This window comes from Vombatus ursinus, unplaced genomic scaffold (assembly GCF_900497805.2).
Source record: "Vombatus ursinus unplaced genomic scaffold, bare-nosed wombat genome assembly UNPS02015255.1, whole genome shotgun sequence".
Lineage (NCBI taxonomy): Eukaryota > Metazoa > Chordata > Mammalia > Diprotodontia > Vombatidae > Vombatus > Vombatus ursinus.
The window spans coordinates 36820834-36848197 of NW_020955033.1; the positions used below are offsets into that span (position 1 = coordinate 36820834).

Below are 27364 nucleotides of genomic sequence, written 5' to 3' on the forward strand. Positions count from 1 at the left end.
GTAATACTGTCCTGACTTGCTTTAATAATAATTTCAATCTGCAGAAGATAAAGGAACCAACAAGGAGAAATTCTATTCTTGATCTGATTTTCACCAATAAGGAGGAACTGGTTGCCTGGCTAAAAAGGTCAGGAACCACATGAAGGAAGTGAACTCATCATTTTAAAATCTGGGAATGAGAAAAGGAAGTAGATATACAATCTAGATTAAGAGAGAACAGATGTCAAAGGATTTAGAGATATGATAAATAGAATTCCATGGACTAAAATCTTATAATGCATATTTTAAAATTCCCAACATATTAACTTAGCTGAGATGCTAAAAATTAGGAAAACTCCCAGTTGGAAGGACTAAGTCGGTCCAACCATTCTGGAAAAGAATTTGGAATAATATGCTTTGTCTAAAATGTACATACCTAGAGATTCCAGTACTAGGCATATACTCTAAGGGGGAAGAGTAGAACTGGTGGTACGTGAGGGGAGGTTCTGAATAACCTGAAACTCATTCAGGTAGTTCTCCACTCACAGCCAGGACTACTGTCAATGGATTAGGGACTGGGAAGGATCAAAGATAGGACACAGTTTCAAAAAGAGTCATATCTGCTGGGTGGATATACAAATGTTACAGCCTATACAAATTCTACCATCTCCGAGAAGTGTGAATCCACTTATACTGTCTCTAGAAGGTATACCTACACCTATTAGAATCCAATTAGTTATGAAAGACACCACGAAGAGCCACTGGATCTGAAGTCAAAGGATGTGAGTTCAAATCCTAGATCAGCTACTCATTTGACCATAAAGTTAAGTCAGTTACCCTCTCTGGGCTTCGGTTTTCCAATCTGTTAAATGAGGGAGTTGGACTATATTGAACTAAGGCATTCTTTTGCTTTAGTCTCCTAAAAGCAATAATATTATCTTAAACAAACTTATGTTAGTGCTTTATGTTGGAGGCAGACATTTAATACACGTTTTACAGGTTAGCAGAAAAAAAAGATTTAATTAAAACAAAATCTTACCCATCGTGAAGGATCACTGATCAGATTAATAAAAAGTGTTGACAATTTTGTCCGACGGATTTCTTGAGATGTTGCACATGAAACAGCCATGAAACACTCAGCACAAGCTTTTCTTACTCCCCACACATTATCTGAACAAAGCTGGAAAAACCTGGGAAGCTACATGGGGAAGACAAAATAGGTATATTATACGTGCACATTTTTAGAGAGGAGGCAGGTGGTACTTACTTTGACTTCTCCACTAATCCCTCATCAGGGAGGGAAGGAATCTCCAGTTCAAAAAACAAAAAAAAAGATTGGGAAATTTATTTTTTAAAATTATCTAAATGGAAGGTAATTGTGATTTTTGTTAATAGCTTTTTTGTACAGCACAAGATTATTTTCTCTACAAACCAGTCCTTGAAAACCATTTCTTCAGATGACTTTTTCACTACTCAACAAATAGAAAGAATTTTTAGGGATAAGACAGAAGCACATCATAACACACACACACACACACACATATACAAGCTTTTGAGAAAAAATGTGGCAAATAAAATAGAAAAATCTAACATCAAAAATATATAAAGTTACAAATTTACAAGGATACTTCTCAGAGAAAACGAAGAATGAACTTTCAGAAGAAGGAAAAAAATGTTAATAGATTCAAAAAATGCTTCCTCATTGAAATCGAAGAGTTGCACATTGTAACAGGGAATAAGTGTGGTGGTATGGAAAGCATTCTAAATTTAGAGTCAAGAGGACAAGGGCCTGAATCCTGTTCTGCCACTCATTCCTTTGTCACTTAACTTCTTGATCTCAGTTTTCTCATGCGTAAAATGAGGTTGGCCTGAATTACTTTTAAGATCCTTTCCATCTCTAAATTTATGATCTAATAAAAAATTATAAAGTATTACCTTACGTTCACTAAAGTGGCAAAGGAATTAAAAGTAATAAGACATGCTGGCAGAGTTGTAGAAAAGTAGATACACATTTATTGCTAGTGAAATTGCACACTTTTCTTTCCTGGACAGGAATATGGTAGTATGAAGCAAAAATTAAATAAATCATCATACTTTCTGACTCAATACATCTATTGTTGGTAATATACCTTAAAAATGTTAATTGGAAAAAACAAAAAAAAAACCCTATCTATTCAAAAATTTTCATTGTAGCACTATTTTTAATGGCAAAAAAAAAAACTGGGGAAAAAATCTGAATGTCCAGCAACAAGGGGATGAGCAAATAAATTGTGGTGTATTAACGTAACAGAATAGACCGGTGTGAAATAATACTCTAATATGCCAATGGATCCTACCACCAATTACAATGTCTGGTACAAAGGAGAGGTTAAATGCTTGTTGCCTCATTTCCTTTATGTGAGTATTACCTCCAGTTATACAAATGGCAATCTATGCAGAGTTGAAAAAGCTGAACCAGCAGAACAGAGCATACATTAACCAATATGCCAACATGGCATAATGGTTAGAATACTAAATACCTATAGTGTCTATCTACCTTCATAGGGTTGTTTTGAGGTTCAAATCAAATAATGTAAAATAGGTTACAAATTTTAAAGTGCCTTAATAAAATAAGCTATTTTTGTTAAATATAAAGGAAAAATGGAAAAATAATTCTGATAAGGATAAGAGGAAGTGACTTAAGAATTGTATTTTAGGAGTCTGAATTAATATAATAATCACAGAGCAAGTTTAATTAGCAATGCTGATAATCAAAAGTTTATAATTATTTTTTAACAACAGAAGGTCTAGAATTTAAGAACACTTCCAAGAACTAAGTTGCATTGACAGTGCATTTTTATTGCTGAGGCAAAGAGCTAGAAGGAACATTTTTATTTCAAAGTAAAATTTTAATAAAATGTTTTTGCATTAATTGATATACTCAGTCCTTCTAGTGTAAAAAACCAAAACTCCCACAAACTAGGGCAATATTAAATATAAAAAAGACAGTAACAAGATTATAAAATCAACTTAATGAAAATTATTGCTGCAATAAAAAGGTATCCGAATACTCTATATATTATATTATGTTCACATAAAAAACTGCTATTTCAATTGTTTTCCTATAAAATGTCCTTTATTCCCATGTGCCAAGAGCTACAAGGAAAACCTTAAGACATTTTCATTGTGTAAAATCATATTAAAATTGTAGGACTTTGTATAAAAAGTTTTGAGTATCTCATGCACTTCAGGAATTTATTTATAATTATTTTCTAATATTTTCAATGCTTAATCTTTTTTAACTATAACACTTACCAACATTTCCTCAGTGGCTTGTTGCCCAACTACGCTGCAAATGTCTCCAAAATTAGCAGCACAGACCTGCCAAGAAATAAGTAACACTGATATATCAAAATAGCAAGTTTAATACAATGTCATTTTATAACAGCCGATTTTTGTGATTCACCACTATCACCCTGTATTCTCAAAGAACCCAAGTTGTAATACCTTCCGAACATGAAACATTCTGCAGTCACAGCACATCTCACAAAATCTAGGGAGGATAAGTCGTTCTGTGATATCCTTTCCAACCATAGGTGCCATCTTGCACATTATCTAATAGCAAAGTAAAACCATAATAAGCTTAGGAACATCTTAAAGGACAAACACTTTAATTCATTTAAATCACATAATCAAACATCACATAATATGTGTGTGTGTGTATAGGACAGAGGGAGAGGGAGGGAGGGGTAGAGAGAGGGAGGGAGAGAAAGGGAGAGAAAGAGAGAGAGAGTGAGAGAGAGGGAGGGAGAGGGGGAGAGGGAGAGAGGGAGAGAGAGAGGGAGAGAGAGGGAGGGAGAAGGGGAGAAGGGGAGAGGGAGAGAGGGGGAGAGAGAGAGAGAGAGAGAGAGAGAGAGAGAGAGAGAGAGAGAGAGAGAGAATGAGAACGAACCACGAAGTCTAAGACATGAGGAAATGTGGTACACTATGTGGAATACCAGAGTCAGGAGACCAGAGTTTGAATTCTGTCAATGTGATCATGGGATTACTTAATTTCTCAGAATCAAAGTTTCTTCATCCTCAAAACGGGACTAATAATATTCTACCTATTTTATAGGCATGTTCTGAGTAAAGCACTTTGAAAATCTCAAAGCATTATATGAATTTGAATTATTATTCTGTAACATACTATCTAGATTAATTATAGATGACTCTACTTTGTTTATTCTGCTAGGAGTAAGAATATATGTATGAATGAAAATCAACCAACAACAACTTATGAAATGCCTAAAATGTTCAAAAGCCCCAATAAATCCAGAGATAATCACAAAACCTTACTTTAATCAAAGGTGTCAACCTTTTGAAAACATACTTATGTCAGAAAAATAGGAGATTTAGATTCAAGTCTCAGCTTTGCCCACTTATGTGACTGACCTTAAGCAAATAATAAATCCTCTGGTTCTCATTAGTAAAACAAGAGACTGGACAAGATAATCTCTAAAGTCTGTTCTAGCTCTCACTTTCTATAATTTTATGATTAAAATCTTTTACCTTGTACTGGCTAAAGGATAAAAAATTTAACCGAATTCTGTCTCCTTTTATTTCTTCTGGCTAATTCTTTTATTATGGAGAAATTAATAGCAATAATACAGAAGGCATGAAGAATCTAAAGATGAAAATGACCTAAATAATCTGCCCCCCCATGATTGAGAACTGCTCAGACTTCAAGAAAATGAGCACCACTGCATTCTAAAAATTATTTTTACTTATTCATTTATTATTTATTATGTTTATTATTAAATTATTTTTTTCAATCAACTAAAATCTGCTTTCTCTTCTTCCCTCTCTCAAAAGAGAACAAAATCTCTACTACGACCATGTACAGTCAAACAAAACAAATTCCCAAAGTGGCTATGTCCAAACTTCCCAAATCAGTTATTTGCCTTTTAACAGTATTGCTGTCACTGTATAAACCATTTCTCTGGGTCCTTATCTCACTCTTCATCATTTCTTACAAAACAATAGTATTTTATCACCCTTATATATAATTTGTGCAGCCATTCCCCAATGGTGAGCACTCCCCTAGTTTCCAATTCTTTGCCATCATTACAATATATATTTTTCTACATACATCCTTGCTGCATTTTGCTCAGGAGTACTCCCTCCCTTAATTTACCCTCCCTGTTATTTCTCCCATCTCCCTTCCCCCTTCAGTTTCCCTACTGAGTGGAAAGGATTTATGTATCCAACTCTAGGTTCATTTTTCTCCCTCCTTTGACCAAGTTAGATGACAATGAGGTTCAAGTACCAAATGCCCTTACTCTATACTACTTGTTTGTATAAACTTCAGCTTGTGTGCCCCAATTACCAAGATAATTCCTGCCTCTCCCCTTATCTATTCTTTTAAGATAGTCAAAACAAAATAGAAATGGTATACCCAGGCCTCAGTCTAATTAGATTCTAGGACTCCTGAGGATAAGGTTCTAAGGAGACACATTTGTCTCTTCATATTATAATGTAAACAATTAATGCTTGTTTAGTGGCTCCCTAACGTTTAACCTTTTGTGAATCTCAATTCCTGCATTGGCATTTCAAAGTTTCTGTGCAGCTCCAGTTTTTGTACCATGAATACCTGGAAGTCCTCTATTTCATTAAGAATCTACTTTTTCCCCTGTAGGATTATTCTCAGTTTTGCTGGATGAATTTATTCTTGGTCATAAACCTAGATCCTTTGCCTTCAGAAACATCATATTCCAAGCTTTCTGTACTCCTTTATAGGGTAGCTGCTAAATTAGCAGTGGCTGCTTGGTATCTGAATTCTTTCTGGCCACTTGCAGTAATTCTGACTTGGAAGTTTTGGATTTTGGCAATAACATTCCCTAGAGTTTTCATTTTGGGGTTTCTTTCAGGAAGTGACCAGTGGATTCTTTCTTTAATTTCCACTTTGTCCTCTGGGTCTAAGGTTCAGGCAGTTTTATTTTATGATTTATTGGCTCTTTTTTGGTTATGGCTTTCTGCAAGTCCAATGATTCTTAAATTATATTTCCTCAATCTGTCTTCCATGTCAGTTTTTTTTTTTTTTTTTGCCATGAGCCAAACTACATTTGATTTTTTTTTTTAAAGTATCTGACTTCTAGTATTTCTTGTTGTCTCATGGAATTCGATTTCTATTTGGGCCATTCTATTGTCAAAGAGTTGGTTGTTAGGTTTTTATATCTTTCGTACCAAGCTGCTAATTCTCTTTACAATTATTTTTTTCATTAGCTTTCATTTATTTTCATATATTTTTTCCCTCTAGCCCACTCATTTAATTTATAAAAACATGTTTTAATTCTTGCTTTATCTCTTCTAGGAATTTTAGCTGAACTTGTACTCAAGATGTATTTTTATCTGAGGCTTTACTTAAAGATGTTTTGGAATGATTCTCTTCTGGATCTGTCTTAAATGTCCCGTCACCATAATACCTTTTTATGTGAATTCTTTTTTTTTTCCTCACCTCCAAGTTTACTTCTTAACTCTGGACTTTATGTTAGGGCTGGGCTCTACACATTTCTAGGGAGAATGTCTAGACTCGTTTGGCTGCTGCTTTCTTAATGTAGTAAGTGTTAAGTTACTCCAGGATTTCACAGACAGCTCAGGTTGGGGACATGCAAACTTTCAGTGCTGCCAAAATGGTCTGAGTTCAGTTCTGGCTAAGTTCAATTTCTGTTCCCCTGGTCTGACCTCTTCTAGTTCTTGACCTGGGTGTGAGTTTGAACGACATCTGTGGGTATGCCTCATCTGGAACTTCAGGAGACTGCTGGTGAACTTAACCACCATTAGGTAGCTGGAAAGCTCTGTTGGTAGAGTGACAGGATTGCAGGCTCCATTTTGGTCTGTGATTCCTGCCCTGGTTATTTCACTGCAAGCTTCAAAGTGGGCTGGAGGCTGGAACTGTAACTCTAATTTAATCCTGGTATCAGAGACACATCTGCTTCTTGCTCAGTACACGGCCTAAATACACAACTGCTGCTTAACCTGGAGCACCACACCCCAAGAGGCTGGTATACTCCACAGTCATCTCTACAGCTGAGTTGTGAGCAACACAGCTGTCAGGGGGCATCTATTCTTATACCCAGTACAAGGCTGCATCCTCCTTTGTTGGATTTGGAACCTCTTTTTGACCCAGTGCACAGCCTTATCCTGCTTTGGGTAACTGTTCCTGGCTAGACTCCCACTCCCAGATCTCTCTGTTTGACTCTCTATGCCAACTTGGCATGGGAAAATGACTGATTTCTCCTTGGCATTCCAGATAAGAACTCAGTCTGGAGTATTTTCTGTATCTGTATGGAGGTGTTAATGGGAGCTCAGCTATACTACCATCTTAGCTCTTTCTCTAGCACTACATTTCTAAATCTCTCTCTCTCCCAATCTTGAAGTTATTTAGTGAAGTATAGTAAGATATGATTCCTTATCCATCAAATAATTATTATACCCACTATATAATAAACATTAAAAAGGGATACTTAAATTATCTACTTAAAAAAAAAAATATAGACTAGAGCATATGGAAAAAAAAAATAATCCTTAGACCCAAAGACTAAAAGACACATAAAAAGCATAAGCTTCTTCCATATTTATATTTTTTGCTTATTCAGAGACTACAAAAAATAACCTCACTTTCAACTAATCTGATATGCAGATTAATTTTCATTGCACATATTAAAACAAAATCACAGCAGAGTATATTACCTAACAATTCATAATAGAGTGGTAGCACAATGTAAACTTTTATCTGTGGTTTACCATCTATTCGAAGAAGCTGATTGTAAATCCTTAAGATTTCTTTATCAAAAAATACATTTTAAAACAAAAATCCACTTTTAAATTTCCACTCTATTCAGTGTAGAACAGTCAGGTGAAGGCTATTTATCAGCTAAAAATTAGTGGTAACTGACGCATTGAAGTATACAATACAATAATAAAATGATGATAAGAACAATAAGTCTGAGGCATTGCCTACTGAATGAAAGATTAAATTTAATTCAGTATTGGCATAAATTGTGCCCAAAAGAGATAATACAAACAGCTCTATTAACAAAGGATAATTTTAAAAGGATATCAGCATTATTTCCCCTTAATCCTTAGTATTAAATCTTTCATTTGATTATATTATTTAATTCCATCAATTATTCTCTAATTGTAAACTTTTATGGTTTTTTAACTGACAACATAAGCAACTCAAGGTAAAGACTGAATATCCCAATTCTTTACCTTCTCAAGGTCTTAGTGCTGGGGACACAATTATTACAATTAAAAAAAATTTAATCTGGTATCATTGTACTAAAATGGATTTTCATACAGACCTTTTTTTCCAGTTTTTTTGAGTTTATTCCTTTTTTAAAAAAGACAATCAAATTCTGCTGACAAATTTATTTACTGTCTTGAAAGTTTTACCACACTAGCAACTTTAAGTAAAAACAAACAAACAAACAACAAATACTGAATTGTTTCATAAAATTGAAAAATAACAGTTAAAAGCACAAAAAGGATTATGAATATGCCTTTGGGGGAAAAAACTGAACCCTCGACAAATATAAATAAAGTAAATATACAATAAGTATAGTGGTGTCACATTGTTAGGTTCACCAACATACAAGACAAAAAATTGCACAGTTAAAATTATTTTTTAAAATCCCTCTTAAATCACCCATAAAGTGCAGGGCAGCATCTTCAAACAGTTTTATCTGGAAAGAGGGAGTAAGAGTCACTTTAAAAAGAATTCATCCCTTATTTTTCTCTTTTTTGCCTAAGATACCAACTTAATATCTCTTCTTTCAAATCCATCTCTCTCACTAAATTTCAATATTTTGTGATTACTTTTAATAGACATGTCATACTACTGATGCATCAATAAATATGACGTAAAACTTTCACATACTATAAATCTTCATGTTACATATTAAACAGGAAACTTACAAACATGTCTTGCTAAAACAAAACCATATTCAATTACTTTTCAAATATAGGTTTAACATGCAGAAGCATCATTTACTCACTGCCACAGCTTCAGTCTTCACATCATCATTGCTATCTGGTGCAGTTAGGTCTATAAGAACTGGGCATACTTTGGTCTCCACATCAAATCGATCAATAAGTTCCTGCTCTAGTAAAGTCAGCAAAGCTGCTTGACTTGTTTTTCTCACCTAAAGAAAATCCATAAAAATAGAAAGTAAATAGGTGACACATTTCTAATGCATACCATAAACCAAACGACTTCTTATTTCTGCAATCAAAGGGCTCAAAACTCAACCACCAATAGAACTTCGAAGATGAAAGGAACTTTGCCTATTTTTTCACCAATTTAAATAGTAATAAATCTACTATTCTGTTTTAATGATTTTAGGAGATCATATATACCCTTTCATTTAGTGACTCATCATACGATAAAAGATAGCCATTATAGCGATGTCCATGAGCTGGCAAATACATATACAGAGCTAAGAGTAATCTTCCACTATGGCACTGCAAATGATCATAGTCTAAGATTTGTTGTGACAACAGTAAGTTATTATGTTCACACAGAGAATTACACATGAGAAGATTCAGGGTTTAGCTGAGGTCAAGAAGTTTTATTAACAATTATTTAAAAATATGAAGTGGCTCTTTTTGAAAAGATACCATGCAACCAGAGGAAAAAAAAAAGTCAGTCAACAAACAGTTATTAAGTACCAACCACTGGGGATATAAAGAAAGACCAAAACCCAAAACCAACCCCCAAAACCTAAACCACCACCAATTTCTGATCTCAATGAGCTCACAGTCTAATAGGGGAGACAACATCAAAATAAGTACGTATAAAAAAAGATAGGTACAAGATAAATTGGAGATAACACAGGGAAGGAAACAGCACTGAGGTGAATTGGGGAAAAGCTTCCTGTAGACAGTGATATTTTTAAGGAAGCCAGGGAAACCAGAAGGTGGAGATAAGGAGGAAGAGAACTCCATGTATGGAGGATAGCCACTGAAAATGCAAAGAGTTGGGAGATAGAGTGTTTTGTACAAAGAACAACAAAGAGGCTGTTCACTGGACTTCAGGATACATGGGGTGAATAAGATGTAAGAAACTAGAAAAGTAGGAAGGGTTCAGTTTATGAAGGGTTTTGAATACTAAACAGAGTATTTTATATTTGATCCTGGAGACAACACAAGGAATCACTGCAACTTATTGAATCCTATTTATTAAATGAATGAGGGATAGGACTGACATGGTCAGATCTGTGTTTTGAGAAGATCTACTTGATGGCTGAGTGAAGGAGGGACTGGAGTAGGAGAGGCTTGAACCAACCAGCAAAGCCTACATACATGAGAATGGTAGTCTGTGACAGAAAAGACGAGGCATATACAAAAGAGGTTACAAAGGTATAACTGATAGGACTTGGCAACAGATTGGATATGGGGAGTGAGAGAGGATGATTCCTAGGTAGAAAGCCTTGGTGACTGGGAGAATAATGGGGCCCTTGATATTAACAGGACAGTTAGAAAGAGGGAAGGGGTTTAGGGAAAAAGATGATGAGTTCAGTTTCTGACATGATGAGTTTAAGATATCTATAAAACATCCAATTCAAGATGTCCAATAGAAAGCTGGAAACGTGAGAATGGAAGTTAGGAGAGAGGTAAGCACTGGATAAGGAGATCTGAGACTTATCAGACAGAGATAATAACTGAATCTACGGGAGCTGATTAGCTCACCAAGATAAATAGTATAGAGGGAGAAGAGAAGTCAGCCTATGACATAGCCCAAGGGAGGAAAACATAAACTACCCAGATTTAGATCCATTACTATCAGGTCATACTAAACACATTTCCCTTTAAGAATAGGTAAGTATTTATATAGAAATTTTACCTGGTTATTCTGATCTGCAAGATATCTAACCACAATAGGCAGCAAGTATTTGGAAAAAGCATATGGGATTGAAGGTCGATTTTCTTGACAAAATAATGCAATATGAGGCACCTGTTCCATCAGTTCAGCTCGCACAGTTGGCTCTATTAAAATAATAAAAATGTTAATAAACAAACAAATCCACAAGAATTTCTGCTGAAGCAAATTCTTTATAGCAATACTATATATGCAAGTTTTGAAGTCAAGGTTGATTCTCTTTGGTCTAGTGTTTAGAAAGATCTTGTGCCTTCCTAGAACAGAAGACAGCCTGAGAAAATAAAAGTGTGTCTAATCAATTCTAAATGCTATAAAGAATCTTCAATGGATCAATTCCTTAAATAAGCCCCTCTCTTTATGATCTTTCCATTCAAATTCCATGAAGCAGTATATGTTGTAAAGCAAAGAGGATCAGGACATGTAGTGTGGATTAAGTGACGGGGGTTAGACCAATTACAACTGACAGCACTGAAGAGTAACAAAGAAAATACCAATAAAGGCAGACCAGAAAAAATTTAGGCTACTTTCATCTATGTTTTCTCTATTTCTCTTATACCAAAGTTTCTTTTTGTGATACATATTTTCTGATGTCTGATATGCTGTCAAGATTAAAATCTTACACTGAGTAACATATAGGTTGATTTTACTTTGAAAATTAGAAATATAATTAAATAGTTATATGTAGCTCAAATTTATGGAGTGTTCTATGGTTTTCCACATATTTTTCTCACAACAATCCCAAGATATAAGCAATATAAGTATTATTATTCTCATGTTAAAAATGAGGAAAGTGAGGTCCAAAGAATAAATGATTTGCTCATGGCTGCACAACTAACAAGCTACAGAATGAAGATCTGAACCTGGATCTTTGATCTTCAAGCTTTTTCTACTGTTTCACACTGGCAGAATGAGTATGTGAAGATCAAGTAATATGTTAGTGACTTTTATAGAGGAAATAACGTGCATACATAAAAGTATACACAAAATAAATGGGAAGTAATTTTGTGGGGGAGGCACTAACTCGGTGGTGGGAATGGGGGAGTTTGGCAGGGTAGAAAGAATCAGCAAGAGCTTCACATAGGAAATAATATGTAAACCGAGCTTTGAAGGAAAACTAGGGTTTCTAAAAGGGCATGGCAATAGTGGTGGTGGAAGGGGCTGGAAAATGCACATTCTTGGCACATGGAACAGCCTGTGCAAAGTCACAGAATGACTCCAATCTGGAAGGTGAAATGTCTAGGGAACAGCAAAAAGGTCACTTTGAATATTCTTGAAGGAGGGTGATATATAATAAGACTCAAAAGGTGGGTTTCAAAGTCAGGTTGTGAAGGGCTTTAAATGCCAATATAGTCTTTATTTGTTCCAAGATAGTGGGCCAAATAAAGTTATAAAGATAGATAGGGAGAATTCTATTATTGACTTTTTCCACATTTGAATCCAAAAATGGACTACTAATTTACAAGGTAACGTCCAAGACTAGGACCACATTACTTATTAGATGACACCCCCTCTTTATGAAACATATTTAAAACTGAAATGCACCCAAAATTATCTCCCCATTTGAATTTTTCTAAGGAAGCAGGGCAGGCTCTAGAGAAAACCATGAAGCAGCTAAATTTTTTTGTTACAATCACTCTCACAATTATTCCTCCCCAGGTTCCTCGTTTTTGTTTCCTTTTCTGCTTCTTTCCCAAATCTCATTTCTCCCCCTACACCAGATACTCTTTATCCACTCCCTTTTTAAAACCAGATCTCAGCATAAATGGCTAATAATGGTATGTTATCCAGACAGAAGTGAAACACTTTAACAGGATCCAAGTCTCAGACTAAAAGATGCTCTAATAAAATTTCAGGCATCGATAGTAGGTGGGGAAAATATCTTGATGGGAGTGAGGGAATAACCTCCAAATCACATCATGTATGATTTCTTTTACAGAGAGCTGTGTGTGATACTGACCCAATTTGACAGTATTGGGGGAAGAATTAAGGTTTACGGGATCAAAGGATTTAGAACAACAAGAAACCTTCCGAGATTAGCTAGTCCTTTCCTCTTCTTTCATAGATGAGAAAACTGAGGCCCAGAGGCAACAAATGATTCATCTAAAGTCTCACAAAGGTAGTGGAGCTGGGACACAAACCTATGTCCCATGACTTCAAACACAGCACTTCTGATTAGTATTGCACGATTACTAAATGTTATTTTTCTTAAAGAAAAATCTTGACTATTTGATTTAGTTTACAATTAAATTTGTACTAGGAACCATAAGTCTTTGGACACTTTTCACAATTAAAATGAAACACAGGATATTCAAAAGTTCAATGAATCCAAGTGACAGTTATTTTGTCACAATTAAGTAATACCACTCTAAGTAAGATTCTCATCAAGATCACACCTTAACCACCTGTAATTCCTACTCTGATGAAACTGCTCAAAAGATCACCAAAGATCTCACAGCCATCTTTTCTCAGTCTTCATTCATTGTGACCTCTCAAATGCACTAGTTTTCTTCAAACCATCTTCCTTCAACTCCCATTAACTTCCCTCACATCCCATTATCCCAGCTCTCTTCCTGCCTTTCCAATAACTATCCATTTTCTTTGCTAGCACCCTCCACCACCTTCTGTGCCTCTTAACTACATTTCCTGAAACTCAAGTCTCATTTCTCTCTAGGAAAGCCCATCGACACCTCCAATTTTAAGTATAGACTCTATCATCATCTCTACCTGCTTCCCTTTGTAATCTTGAACTCTAACCACTATGACTATGATTGGTTTTTGTCTTAACTTGCTTGGACCTAAGCCTCCACCATTTTCCAGCTATCCCCATGCTATACTGCCTGAAGCCACTCACACCCTCTTATATATTTTTCTTCCTCCATATAAGCTCTTTGTGCACAGGAAAAATCTTGCTTTCTTTTATTTTTATCTCCAGAGCTTACCTGGCACAAAGTAAACACTTAATAAATGCTTTACTCATCTTTTCAACCATCTACTGTCTTCTAAATTTACCAAATAATTAACTCCTGCCTAGTCTTCTTGTTTGAGCTCTAGTCTTACATCTCCAACTGCCTACTAGCAAGTATTCCCTCAATTTTTTTTTAAAGCTGAGAGCAGATGCTAATGCTTCATGAACAGATGCCCATCCGAATAAGAAACAAACTATGAAAACCAAGCACCCATGAAACAGTTTAAGTAAACAAAGCTTACTACATACAAAATTAAACTTACGTCTATACTGGGTGCTATCATTTCTCCTCTAAACCCTCTGCATTCTGGCTTCTGACCTCATCATTCAACTGAAAATGCTTCTGCCAGATGGCTGACACCTCTCCTCCTGAATACCGTCTCTTCTCTGGGACCTCCTGTCTCACAACTCCTTCTCAATCACCTTTGCTACCATCAATCTTGTCATGCTCACTATCTGTGGTTTTCCACAACACTCTGTCCAGAGCCCTGTTTTTTTTCCCCTTTCTATATTCTCTCATTTGCTGATAATATCAACTACCATAGGTTCCATTATCATCTATATGTTGTTGATTTCCAGATCATTATCCAGCCCTTGGCTAATTCTTCAATAATCTAGGATTAGTAACTGTTCTAAATCCAAATGGTCCTCCAAATATCCTTCAATATTTCCTCTTCTCAGAACTTCCCTCCATTGTATTTTTCCCTATGAAGCACACCCATTTATCCTCAAATCAATAGGACTAATTCTAGGTATGCTGGGTACTGAAGGCACTGAGGCACCAAAAATCTCTGGGGCTGTGAGACTGTAGATAGATGGTGACAGTCATCACATGTGGGGAACAAAGACTTAGGAAAAGTCAGTGAGTGACTCAAAAAGAGGATAAAGTAAAAATGGTTTCTAGAATACGGAAGTCAAGGCAGATGAAAGAGAAGAACTTAGTCAGAAGGAGAACCTGTGCTCAGGCATGGGAAGTGTAGGATAAATGACCATAAACAAACAATCAAGCAAGCAAGCAAGAAAAATTTACTAAACCATTACTATGTTCCAGGCACTATGCTTTGTTCCAGGTATACAAAGAAAAGGTGAAAAAAGTTTCGCTCTTGAGAGGCTCACATTTTAAAGAGAGACAAAATGTATAGAGCAAAGTATATACAAGATAACATCCAAAGTAGATAGGAGACAGTCATAAAGGGGAAAGCACCAGAAACTGAGAAGACCAAGAACTGCCTCTTAGAGAAGAGGTACATTTAAAAATGAAAAATAGTCCCTGAAGTTTTTTCCTCTGTAAATATTTGATCACGGGAGCGGCATTGCTCTCTGTTATTGTTCAGTCATTTCAGTCCCGTCCAACTCTTTGCGACCCTATTTGGGATTTTCTTTGCAAAGATAAAAAAAAATAGTGGTTTGCCATTTCTTTCCCCAGCTCATGAAACTGAGGTAAACAAGATCAAGTGACTTGCCCAGGGTCACACAGCTAGTAAGTGTCTGAGGCAGATCTGAATTCAGGAAAATGAGTCTTCCTGACTCCAGACCTAGTACTCTATTCACTGTGCCACCTACGTATCCCCTATACTGCTTAGGACTTTTCAGACCCTTACTACCTTTGCCTATCTTGCCTCTCACCAAATCTGCTTAGGACTTGATTAAAATGAAACCTACAATCCATTCATCACCTCATAAAAAACATTCACCTCCCAACTGAATAAATAAAATTTGGGTAATTTTATGTAAAAATGCAAAGGAGAGTGCTAAATTTAGATTTATTTTGAGAAGGCATTGCTAGAATTAAAGTACTCTAATAGAAAGCATTTATGTCTGAGTAACTAGGGAAGTTTCTTTAGTGCTGAACTGAATTATTTGCATTGGGCTGAGTTTTAAAACAAGTATGATTCTTTTATACATATGAGGCTTTAATAACTACCAAGAAATCAATTCAAGAAACCTGACTGAAAATGTTCAAAGCATGAAAAAATTTGCTTTCTCTATATCAACATAGATTTTCCAATATCAGGTACCTGCATCATCAGCTAATCTGCTGACTCTTTCCAATACAGCAATACAATCTCTTTCATCATCGCTGACTTCCTTCAAAGTATCAAGCAAGCTTCGGGCCACCATTTGTCTAGGCAGAAAAAAAGAATTGTATAATGTTGCAGAAACTATACTGATTTAAAAAAAAAAAAAAGAAGAGTTTTGAACTACATTTAAGTACTCTTAGAAGCAGATAATTTTAAAGAAAGATCTGACCTCACATTTTCTAATACTTAAGCATTTACCTTATCATACAAATGTCAAGTACTAAAGTTGATTTCATAATAAATTTTGCTAAATAAATACTAATTTGTCTATTGAAATTACTCTAACTTAATTATATGGATGGGGTTACACACTAGCTGGCAGGAAGTTTTTCCCAACATGATTAAATTTTCATCTTTGCCACTTCCATTCATTTCTATTAGTTCTGCCCTCTGGAACCAAGAACAAGTCTAATAATCCCAGTAGTAGCCCTTCAGATATATGAAGGAAGTGATGATGTGATCCCCAACATCTTATCTTCTCCAAGCTAAAGTTACCCATTTTCCTCAACCCACCATGATGATCTCAAGGCCCTTTAACATCCTTGTTATCTTCTCTCTAGTTTATCAATATGCTTTGTAAAATAGTTCCCAGTGATGAGATGTGGTTTGATGAGGGCATACAGCAGAGGAACTATCACCAACTTCATTCTGGACACCGTGCTTTTCTTAATGCAGCCTAAATCACATTAGCTTCTCTGGATCCCATGGGACACCACTGACTGATGTTGAACTTGTAAAACATTAAAAGCCTTGGAGCTTTCAAGGGAACTGCTGTCTAGCTCCACCTACCCCATCTCATGGTTACAAAGTTGATTTTTTAGAACCCAATAAGTCTTTACATCTATCATCATTAAATTTCATCTTATTTGCTTTGGCCCAGTATTTTTGTCTGCTGAGATCTCTATGGATCCCGATGCTGTCATCCAATGTGTGAGCTATTTCTCTTACCATTGTGTCATCTGCAACATGATGAGCATGCCATCTATGTCTTTATTAAAATCAATGATAAAAATATTAATTGGTACAAAACAGGAGAGATCCCTAAGGTACTCCACTAGACACCTCCCCAAACAACTGCTATCAGTCCATCAGTGACCACTCTTTGGGCCCATTCATTTCACCAATTTCAAATCTGCCTACCATGATTGTAGTTACCTAGCCCACTTCAAATTTTTTCCACAAGCATAACATGAGAAATTGTCAAACTAATTTCAAATCTAGAAAATTGTCAGTATTGATGGAATAAAAGCAGTGGTACAGAAAATAAGGAAACAAAATAGAAAAGTAAATTATGCTTCGTTTTGGAATGGATTTTATTATTTTTGCAGCAAGTCCTGATTTTGTTTGGTTAAGTCAAATACTACTAGAAATCTGAATGCCTTGAGGGGATGAAACGAAAAGAGAAGGAACTAGTCTAAATTCACTGAGGTCTTCAAGCAGAGGCTGGACTGGATGATCACGTGTCAGATACAGTAAAAGTAGGAATTCTCCTCAAGTATAGGTTGGACTACATGGCCACTGAAGTCCATTCCAACTCTCAAATGCTGAGATAATCTGCAAAGGAGGCCCTAAACCAAATAATTGAGAAATCACCTATATAAAAATTACTTGCTTCTACAGGAATTTAGCCTAGGCACCTAAGTAAACATTAGAGGGTTTTACTTTGGCACAACATCTGGTGCAATATATGCACCAGAAATCAACAGCATCTTAACCTCAGGTCTAAGGATAGATTTCAGGGGGTCCAGGAATACGAATGGGAAAATAATTACATCTCTATTTCAACATGGTAGGTTTCCTTTGTAATTCTATGTATTTTATGCATTTTAAAATGTTATTTTGAGGAAAGGTCCACAGGCTTCACTGGACTGCCAGAGGTCTATGACGAAAAAAAGGTTAAGAATCCCTGATATAATCCCTTACATTAAAGTGTCTAAAAAAGATCAAGAACTCTGAAGTCTTAACCAAACTAACAATGGCAAAATACTTTAATGCAAATTATTAAATTTTCAAAAACATATACAGTAATAGTACATAACATCCTATAGCCTAAAATTAAGCATCTAAATAGTAAATTCAAACAGCCAAATTCTGATTATAAACAAATTAGATTCTCTTATTAAAATGATGAAATTTAAATATTCAAAATAACTTTCCATTCATTTACACTTTAAGGAAGCACATTAAAAGACATACCTGTTAAATACGTTCTCACTTGCAGCATACTTGTCCAGTCTTCCCAATGGTGTCAACATCTCATCTTGTGAGACGAAATCCAGGGCTGAAGGTATAATAATCACATCAGACTCTGAGCTGTAGTCATCCACACCAACTATCAGAGACATCAGAAATATTCCTTATAATCACAGCACTTTGAAACTAAAACTTGCCCTTTGCCAATGTGAGATAAACCCCAGTAAAATCATCTCTTCTTTTTCTGGGGTAGTCGCATTGAAAAACCTCAAAAAAAAAAAAACAAAAACAAAAAACTTTAAGACAAATCAAGAAACTACAAATTGATTTAGTTAAATGGGTAATGCATCCTTGATTGCTTTGCCATGTCTATAGAAGATGTACAAACTTGGAAGCAGCAGCAGGGATAAGGGTTATGGGTACTATACTTATGGCTTTATAAACAAAGTAAAACACTATACTGCAGAGTTCCCTAAATTTTTGTTTTCCTTCACAAATAAAAGAAAAAAACTGTACTTTACAGAATCTCCAGTTAATGAAGACATACTTATGGTACATGAATAAGCCCCTTAAACAATGTAGGAAAAGCAAAATTATTTATATTTTTATAATATATTTAAAACTCTCTTACATTAAAAACTCATTTCAATATTAATTTAAATAATATAAACCATATTATAATATATAAATAAACCAGTATCACATTATTATTAATAATAAGTCCTTGATTAGGTCACTGAACTACTGATTTGGATGAGCTCTATTACTTTCCCTTTAGAAGAATGCAAAGGTAGCTTGATTTTAAATAATTAATGTTGCTTGTTTACTTAATAATAGCAGGTAGTATTTATATGACGGCAGACAAGTGACACATGGATAGAGTGCTGGGTCTGGAGTCAAGAAGACTTATCTTCCTGAGTTCAAATCTGGTTTCACATACTTACTAACTATGTGACCCTGGGAAAGTCACTTAACCCTGCATGCTTCAGTTTCCTCATCTGTAAAAATGAACTGGAGAAAGAAATGGCAAATCACTCTAGTTAGTATCTTTGCCAAGTAAGCCCCAAATGGGGTTTCAAAGAGTTGGATGTGATTGAACTACAGATTGAGCGCTGTGCTTGTTACTAAGATAAAAAAGTAAATAATATTTACCAATAAATTTATATTAATATTATATTTATACACTAATGTATTATGTTTACATTTTATAAATAAATAAGTTTACAAATTTAGTTATAAAAATTCATGTTACATTGCAATAACACAGTAGCAGAAGTTACACCAATATATACTTATTTTAACAGGAAAATACCTTTCATACCAGAATCTGTGGTTAGTATTATTTTTCTTTTTTTGGGGGGGGGGGGGCAATTGGGGTTAAGTGACTTATCCAAGGTCACACAGCTACTGTCAAGTGTTTGGTCTGAGGCCGGATTTGAACTCAGGTCCTCCTGACTTCAGGGCCGGTGCTCCATCCACTGTGCCACCTAGCTGCTCCTACTTTTCATTCTTTAAAAATGGGAAATCAAGGTCTTAAAAATCTCAAACAAAAAAAACCTTTGATTTTTAGACACATTTTGACCTGACTTTATTCAGGATTTTAACATCAGACTAAAAAAATTACTCAAAAACTACACTGAGGCTTATCTGGCTTAGTATAACGCAGAGGTTTGGATGCAAGTTCTGATACTGCTGTTTATTATGACCTTGCTATGTGAATCTGAGTAATTTCTTTTGGCTACCTTGTTTTACTGTTTTCATTTATTTGTCTCCACTAAGACTTGATCTCTTTCCTCCAGCTCCTTATTTAGGGAAATAAAAATAACAGTCTTCTCCCAGACACTGCCACTTATTATTTCTATCTCTTCAATTCTAGTCCTTAGTGATTTGCTGTATGAAATATGACAAATGTCTTTGACTTAGGCAAGTGGAGAAATAAGGATATAGACAGAACAAGCAAGACTTTTCTAGATTTCAAGCTCCATGAGAACAGAGATTATTAGCATATTTTTCAATTTTTTTAAACATTTTTATTTGTTTTGAGTTCTAAATTCTATCCTTCAATAATTAAATTGTGTGTTCCCCATAACTTAGCATAGTGCTCTGCACAGAAAAAGTACTTAATAAATGTTTGTTAAACTGAACTGGATACTACTTCCCTTCCATGTGCCCTAAGCTTTAGCCAAACTATATTACTTGTATGTGGGTTGTGGCTTTGCTCATGGCATCCTCTAGGCTTACTGAAATGCTACCCATCCCTTTTAAGATGTAGCTCAAATGACACCTCTGTAGCCAGTCTTACTTAATTCCCAGCAATATGATAAAAAACAACAGGCTTTGTCTCCAAGAAGCTTATGATCAAATTGGAAGGAAATAAACATTTATTAAGTGCCTACTATGTGCCAGGCATTTGCTAATAAACATTTTAAAATATGATCTCATTTGAGTCTCACAACAATCCTGGGAGGTAGGTGCTATTATTATCTTCATAATTCCTAACATATTGGTGGTAGGGATGGAGGTGCATTTTAGAGTTCCTATTGAATATTGTTTCAAAAGTCATCAAATATAAAGAGGGGAAAAAACACCTTGTTGCCAAATCTGATCAATCATAGAGAACAGAATATTACTGACAGTCTAATTTTAATAGTAGTTAAAAAATAGAGTCTTATTTTTGTTTTCAGAACTCAGCAAAATGTTGATGGCTGCCTGAGGGGAAAAAATGCCAGGACAACTATGCTGCAATGCAAAAGTTTTCTCTAAATTACTTTATTATCCTATAATTTTGTTCTAATGAATACTGAATATAGAGAAGTGTTGAGATATACAGAGAAGGAATGAAATCTGTTTTTCTTTCATGACTTTAGGTTTTTTTTTAAAAAAAAGTATATTTATTAATATAGAATTTGACCTGTCTTATTTTAAATATATTTGTCATATTGCAAGTGTTAGAGCTGAAATTCAAACCTAGATCTTCCTAAGTCCAACAAATTCTTTACTAAGCCATATGGCCTAGTCTAAGCTGATCAAAAGAAAATATTTTTTTTTTTTAAATCCTGAGGACCCCTTTTATTTTACCCTGTACAAAGAACCTGTAAGTCGCCTCTTTTTCTCAAGTATTCTTATTATTTTAACCTCCTAAGGGTGGGAGGGAAGGAAAAGGGAAGATGATAGTCCCCCTTCAATAATTTAACACTCATCTTCTATTGATAATTACACAATTTTAACTGGGTCATACTACTCTGAAAATTATTCCGTTTCCATTTTTTACCATCACTGTAATCTGTCCTACTACTTCAACAACTATGCGATGAAGTGATGAGGTCTCACGAATTATCATTTTTGTCCAACTGATACAAATGGGTCTGAATAAAGAAAAGATAATATACTGTTTGCTAGAAATGGCCCTTTGGAAATACCAAATTATGGAAATAAACAAGAATGTGCTGAAGCAAGCTCAAATCAGCTGGATTATTAAATTTTCTATAAGCATTTACATCACAAAAAATCAGCAAATGCTGAAAATCAGGATTGGGTTTATTTTGTTGAAAATACTAATAATGCAAATGAAATGGGGGCATTTTTTAAGAGAGAGTTGGTTGTTAAACACACTTCCCAGCACACTCCTAAAAATAAGTCTTCAGAAAAGACTCTTTCACCTTCAAAAATACCGGATAATAAAATACACCAACACATTAAAACAGTAAGGCATAATGAGACACAAAGCCAAAACACTTAATAAAATGCCCTTTTCTGTTTCTTGTCAGGACCTATCTTTCAATATGTTAAATACATTTGGGTATGCATATGGGTGTATGTGAGAGTGACAATGCACATGACACAAATGTATGAGTGACAACAATAAGACAAGAAATTAAAGGCATATCCATGTATCTCTATTTGCAGACAACATGAATGTCTACTTAAAAATTGCCAAAGAACTGTCCCAAAAAAATCGGAGATGAATAGTAGTTTGATTAAAATAGGAAAATAAATCTACAAAAATTGTCAGCCCTTCTATATAATATAGCAAAATCCCATTCAAAATAACTATGAAATGTATACAATATTTGGGAGTAAATGTAACAAAGATACAGATAAAATTACAAAACATTTACAGAAATAAAAGATAACTGGAAAGCTATTCATTTATCACAGTATACCAATTCTAATATAATACTACCTAAGTTAATTTACATATTCAGTTCTATACCAAACTATGAAAGGATTACTTTATATGACTAGACAAAATACTAAAATTTATTTGGAACAACAAAGAATTCTAGAATCATATGGTAAATATTACTGATTAAAAAAATAGTAGTTTAGTGGAATGGATGAGATCAAACAACTTTGCTCAGTAGCTCAATGCTCCATAAACCCAAGAACACAAACTACTTCAAGAAGGAACTCCCTATTGGACAAGAACAGGCAGAAAAACCTGGATAGCACTTTTGCAAAAAGGAAAAAAAGGAAGAAGGGAAGAAGGAAGAGTGAGAGAAAGAGAGAGAGGAGAAAAAGAGGAAGGAAGGAAGGAAGGAAGGAGGTAGGGAAGGAAAGAAAGAATGGTTATTGCTTTAGACTAGCATACTATATTCTAATGTATGCTATCACAGAAAGACTGCTGGATTCGTACTCAGAGGACCTGGGTGCATATCCCAGATCTGCCAAGTTACCTGTATGAGCCTTAGGCAGGAAATTTTACCTCCCAAGGTTTGTTTTCTCAACTGCAACATGAAAAGAGTTGCAAGTCCCTTCATAAATTTTCCTTATAGTTCCAAATGGCTATGGCACCTAAATAAAAAAAGGCCACATCATTGAAATAAAAAAATTAGAGGACAAAGGAAGAAGAACTTTTACAACTATGATTGTGGGGAAGAACTATTAAACAAACAAGAATGGAGAGAGGTACTAAAGTGGGGATACATACCTTCACCTCTGTCTTTTCCCCTTGGAATCAAGCCTTGCATTTTGGTTTACCCATATTGAAAATGAGGTCCCTCTCTCTCAGGGATTCTGAAATAACAGGTTCTCTGCCTTAGGCTGCTCACGATCTCTGCCCCAGCTCTACATTGCTCCCCTCAACCTTGTCTCCCACTTCTATTCATCATCCCCTTAGGTTTTTTGGTAGTGATGGGAGCAGAGATATGGTACATAGAAAAATAATGGCCTGGATCTGCTCCTTACAAGCTGTGTGACCTTGGGAAGCTTCTATTTCTTCGTCTATAAAATGAGGGTACTAGATGATCTGATCTCTAACTCCTAAGGGTGTTATCCATGCTACTCGAGTTGAGGGAATTTGAACTTCTGAGCATAGAGCCAGATCCCCAAAACCTCTGTCCAAGGAGTAGGCTTAGCACAGACATTGTATCTCCCAACTTGCTAACACTACTTTGGGACTTCTCTGACTTCTCCACCCACATCAGGTACTTTACCCTCCTCTTTTTCAACTTCCTTTTGTGTGTAGTTTTCTTCCATTAGATAGTAAACTCCTTGAGGGCAAAGGCTGTCTTTATTTTCTGAATTTGCATTTGTATCCCCGGTGCTTAGCAGTGCCAGGCACATAGTAGATGCTTAATAAGCATTTGGTTGTTGTCCTTCCGTTTTCAAAGAGGACCAAAATGACATCACTATGCTAGAGTCAAGTTTTACTGTGTCTGACTGTGGCCGATCAGACCAATATGTTTGGAATGTTCAACCACAGGTCGGGCACAAATAGTCTGCGTGAACATTTGGGGTGGATTCTCTAAGTCTGCACATCTTGCACTTCTCTTGAGCTGTTTCAATTCTGCTTTGCTCATACAGCATAATACCTTTTCTGATGTGGGCATGCCATGCTAAGCAGTCCTGTGCCAGTGTCTCCCACATTATACAATCAATTCTGAAAGTCTTAAGAGAGACCTTGAGGGTGTCCTTGTATCACTTCACCAAGGGAACGCTTGCTCTGTGTGAGTTCTCCATAAAATAGTCTTTTTGGCAAGCGTACATTTTGCATTCAACAGCATGGCCAGTCCACCAGAGTTGTACTCTCGGGAGCAGAGTTTGAACAAGCATTTACGGACTTGTGATTGACCTATGTGCTCATTTGGGTATCTCCCACTATTCAATTGTGACTTCGGCATATGGCTGGTTAGAGCCCTACCCTTTGTAAAAGGTGTGGGTGGGGTACAAGTCAGGACTTCAGAAAGGTCCTCTTTACCTTGCTCTAGCAAATCCCATCCATTTTTAGCCTTGTTCTCTGAGTGGGCTAGACCCGAGATGTCAAGTAACATGTTAACAGAGTGGGACAAGCTCAGTCCCATGTTTTTCTGGGCCGTCCCAGTTGCAGCTCCCCTCCACCTCAAGTCGTGGAATCCTAGGTAAGACCTACCTGAAATCTCAGGAGCATGAAAATTAATCCAGCTCTGATATTCAACACCTCAGCACCCTCAATTGCCTTTTCCCACTGAGAGGGTGGGGGACTGAGCAATAAACTTCTTTCAAAGCCTCCCATTATTTAGAGGGCTCTGAATTTTCCAGTTAACTTTATTTTCTATCAGTTCCTCTGCTTGGTTTCAATTCCTTGAGCCCTCTCAAGCACACTTCTCTTTCAACTTACTTTTGTATACTGTCTTCCCCCAGAAGAGACTGTAAGTTCCTTGAGAGCAGGAATTGCCTTTCTTTTTCTTATTTGGATCCCCAGGACTCAGTACAGTGCCAGGCACATAGGATCTTAATATTTACTGACTATTGACTACTATTTGCTGTGTGACCTTAGGTTAAGTCACTTGTTTGCCTCAGTTTTTTCAACCACAAAATAGGTATGTTAATAGCACCTACTCCCTACAGTTGCTGGAAGGAGAAATTTGGAAAGCCCTTAACACAGCACCTGATATACTCTTGTTGTTCAGTCATTTTTCTGACATTTCTGACTCTTTATGACCCCTTTTGAGGTTTTCTTGGCAAAGATACTGGAATGGTTTGCCATTTCCTTCCTTGCTCAATTACAGTGTTAAGTTACCTGCCCAGTGTTTGAGGCTGAATTTGGGCCTAACACTGAGCCACTCTATCCACTGCCCTGCTATTACAGTAGGTTCTTAACAAATGCTTGTCTCTTTCCTTTCAGGGATGAAGGTGAAGAGGGGGGAATGCTAATTCCTTCATTTGTCTAGTTATCTGGAGGGTTTTGGGACTGGGAGTGATGGTGGAAGAAAGGTCGTGGAGAATGCCCCATTTCCTGAACTTGGACCATAGGACTTATACAAAGGCTGAGATTCAGTTTCTATTGGAGACTTTTTAAAGCAAAATCCCATCCATTTTTAAATGCTTTAAGGCCATACATAGAGGGAGAAAAATGGTTAATTCTGACTACATAAAATTAAAAAGCTTTTGCAAAGGCAAACCAATTCAACCACTTCGGAAAACAATTTGGAATTATGTCAGATGACTTATTACACTCTTCATGCCCCTTGATCCAAAAGTCTCATTGCTAGGCATACAGTCCTCAGAAATCAACAGAAATAAAGGTCCTATATATACTAAAACATTCATAGAAGCAATAAACCAGAATGCCACTGATTGCACAGTGGCTGAATAAATTGTGGTAAATGAATATAAGGGAGCCTTATTACACTGTAAGGAACAAATGAGGATCCAAATAATAATGGCTAGTAATGGCTAACATCTACATACCACTATGTGCCAGGAACCGTGCTAAGCGCTTTACAATTATTATTCTCATTTTATCCTTACAACCACCCTGGGAAGTAGGTGCTACTATTATTCCCATCTTACAGATGAGGAAACTGAGGCAAACAGAGGTTAAGTGATTTGCCCAGGGTCACACAGCTAGTGGCTGAGGCTGGATTTGTACTCAGGCCTTCTTCATTCAAGACCTAGCGCTTTATCCACTGTGCCACCTAGCTGCCTTTATAAGATCATAGATCATAGATTTAGAGCTGGAAGGGACATTAGAGGTTATGAAGTCCAATCTTCTCATTTTACAGATGAGATAACAGGACATCAGGTTAGTAAACATTTGAGGCAGGCTTCAAATCCAGGACTATAGGTTTATCCATAAATTATGCGAACATTTGTACGAAATGATGCACAATAATCAAGTAACAGAAACCAGGAAAAAAACATACACAATTATAATAATGTAATTGAAAAGAACAACAAAGCTGAACACTGTATAGATGAAATAATGAATCTTGCTCCTGGAAGAGAGATGAGGAGACACTGGGTGGGGATCTATAGATACAGAATATTGCATAGGGTATCAAGATGTGTAATCGTGTCACTCTGTTTGGCTTAATGATTTTCTTTGCTAAAAAAGAAAAGGCTAGGGGGAGAGGGTAATATCTGAAAATGACTGTGATGTAAACACAAAAGGTATTAATATAATTTATTAAAAAAAGGAAAATATAAAACTAAGACTGGATTTTGATAAAGTACTTTTAATAAACCAGCACACAGATCTAGGATCTAGCAGTATAATATTTACCACGTAGACACCTAAGTTTAATGAAAAATTATTTGCTGAGAATTGTGAGTTACGTACATGCTTCATCAGAAGTTTTTTTTTTCCTCTAAAATATTATGTTACAAAGGATTACTGAAAACTAATCTTGTTTTGATTATTGAACTAACATTTTTTTTCCTCATAGGAGGCCACTTCAGTTTTATAATGGTAAAAGATGCATCTTTTTTTGTGACTCTTTTTTCTCTTCTTCATTTCCTTGTAATCTAATTTCCATCCCAACTTTTCTACTCAAAACGCCTCTAAATCATTCTTCAACAAATCTTAATCTTACAATCATCATATCCAATAAGCAGCATCTTTTTCCTTCACAAGTCCTCCTACAGTCATTCACTGTGACATAGAGGTAACCCTGGTTTTTCAAAGACTATGCCAGTCATGAGTTCTCGAAGGTTCTATTATGCTAAAAAGATTTGGAGCACTGACCCTGGCAATAGACTGAATCTGGTTTCTGAGGACCTACTGAGCTACGTACATTGGGGCTCATCTGGACACTCATTGATCAACTTTTTGGCCACGGTAATCTATGAAACAAATAAAAATTCAATATGGCCTTATCATGTACAGTCCTCTTCTATTTTTTTCAAAGTGTCAGAGCGGTGGAAAAATGGGAAGAGAGTGCTAAGAATCAGTATTTAGACCATTTATAAACTTTGACTGATATTCTATATGTGAGATCTTTGTCCAACAAGTAGATATGTTGCTAGATCAATGAATAAACATTT

The 27364-nt window shown here is 35.8% G+C and overlaps 1 protein-coding gene across 4 annotated transcripts in view; it reads right to left on the bottom strand.

The window, feature by feature from the left end:
- Positions 1–27364, bottom strand: part of LOC114031856 (serine/threonine-protein phosphatase 4 regulatory subunit 1-like) — a 79234-nt gene that overhangs the window by 40405 nt on the left and 11465 nt on the right. For 2 of the 4 annotated variants that reach the window (XM_027847026.1, XM_027847028.1), the window contains exons 3-9: positions 18122–18257; positions 15863–15969; positions 10844–10986; positions 8997–9143; positions 3466–3573; positions 3274–3339; positions 1019–1177 (exon numbers count right to left, since the gene is read on the bottom strand). In XM_027847026.1, the coding sequence (XP_027702827.1) occupies positions 1019–1177; positions 3274–3339; positions 3466–3573; positions 8997–9143; positions 10844–10986; positions 15863–15969; positions 18122–18257 (866 nt within the window). The remainder of the gene's footprint in view (positions 1–1018; positions 1178–3273; positions 3340–3465; positions 3574–8996; positions 9144–10843; positions 10987–15862; positions 15970–18121; positions 18258–27364) is intronic. The other 2 variants (XM_027847027.1, XM_027847029.1) reach the window with 2 other exon arrangements.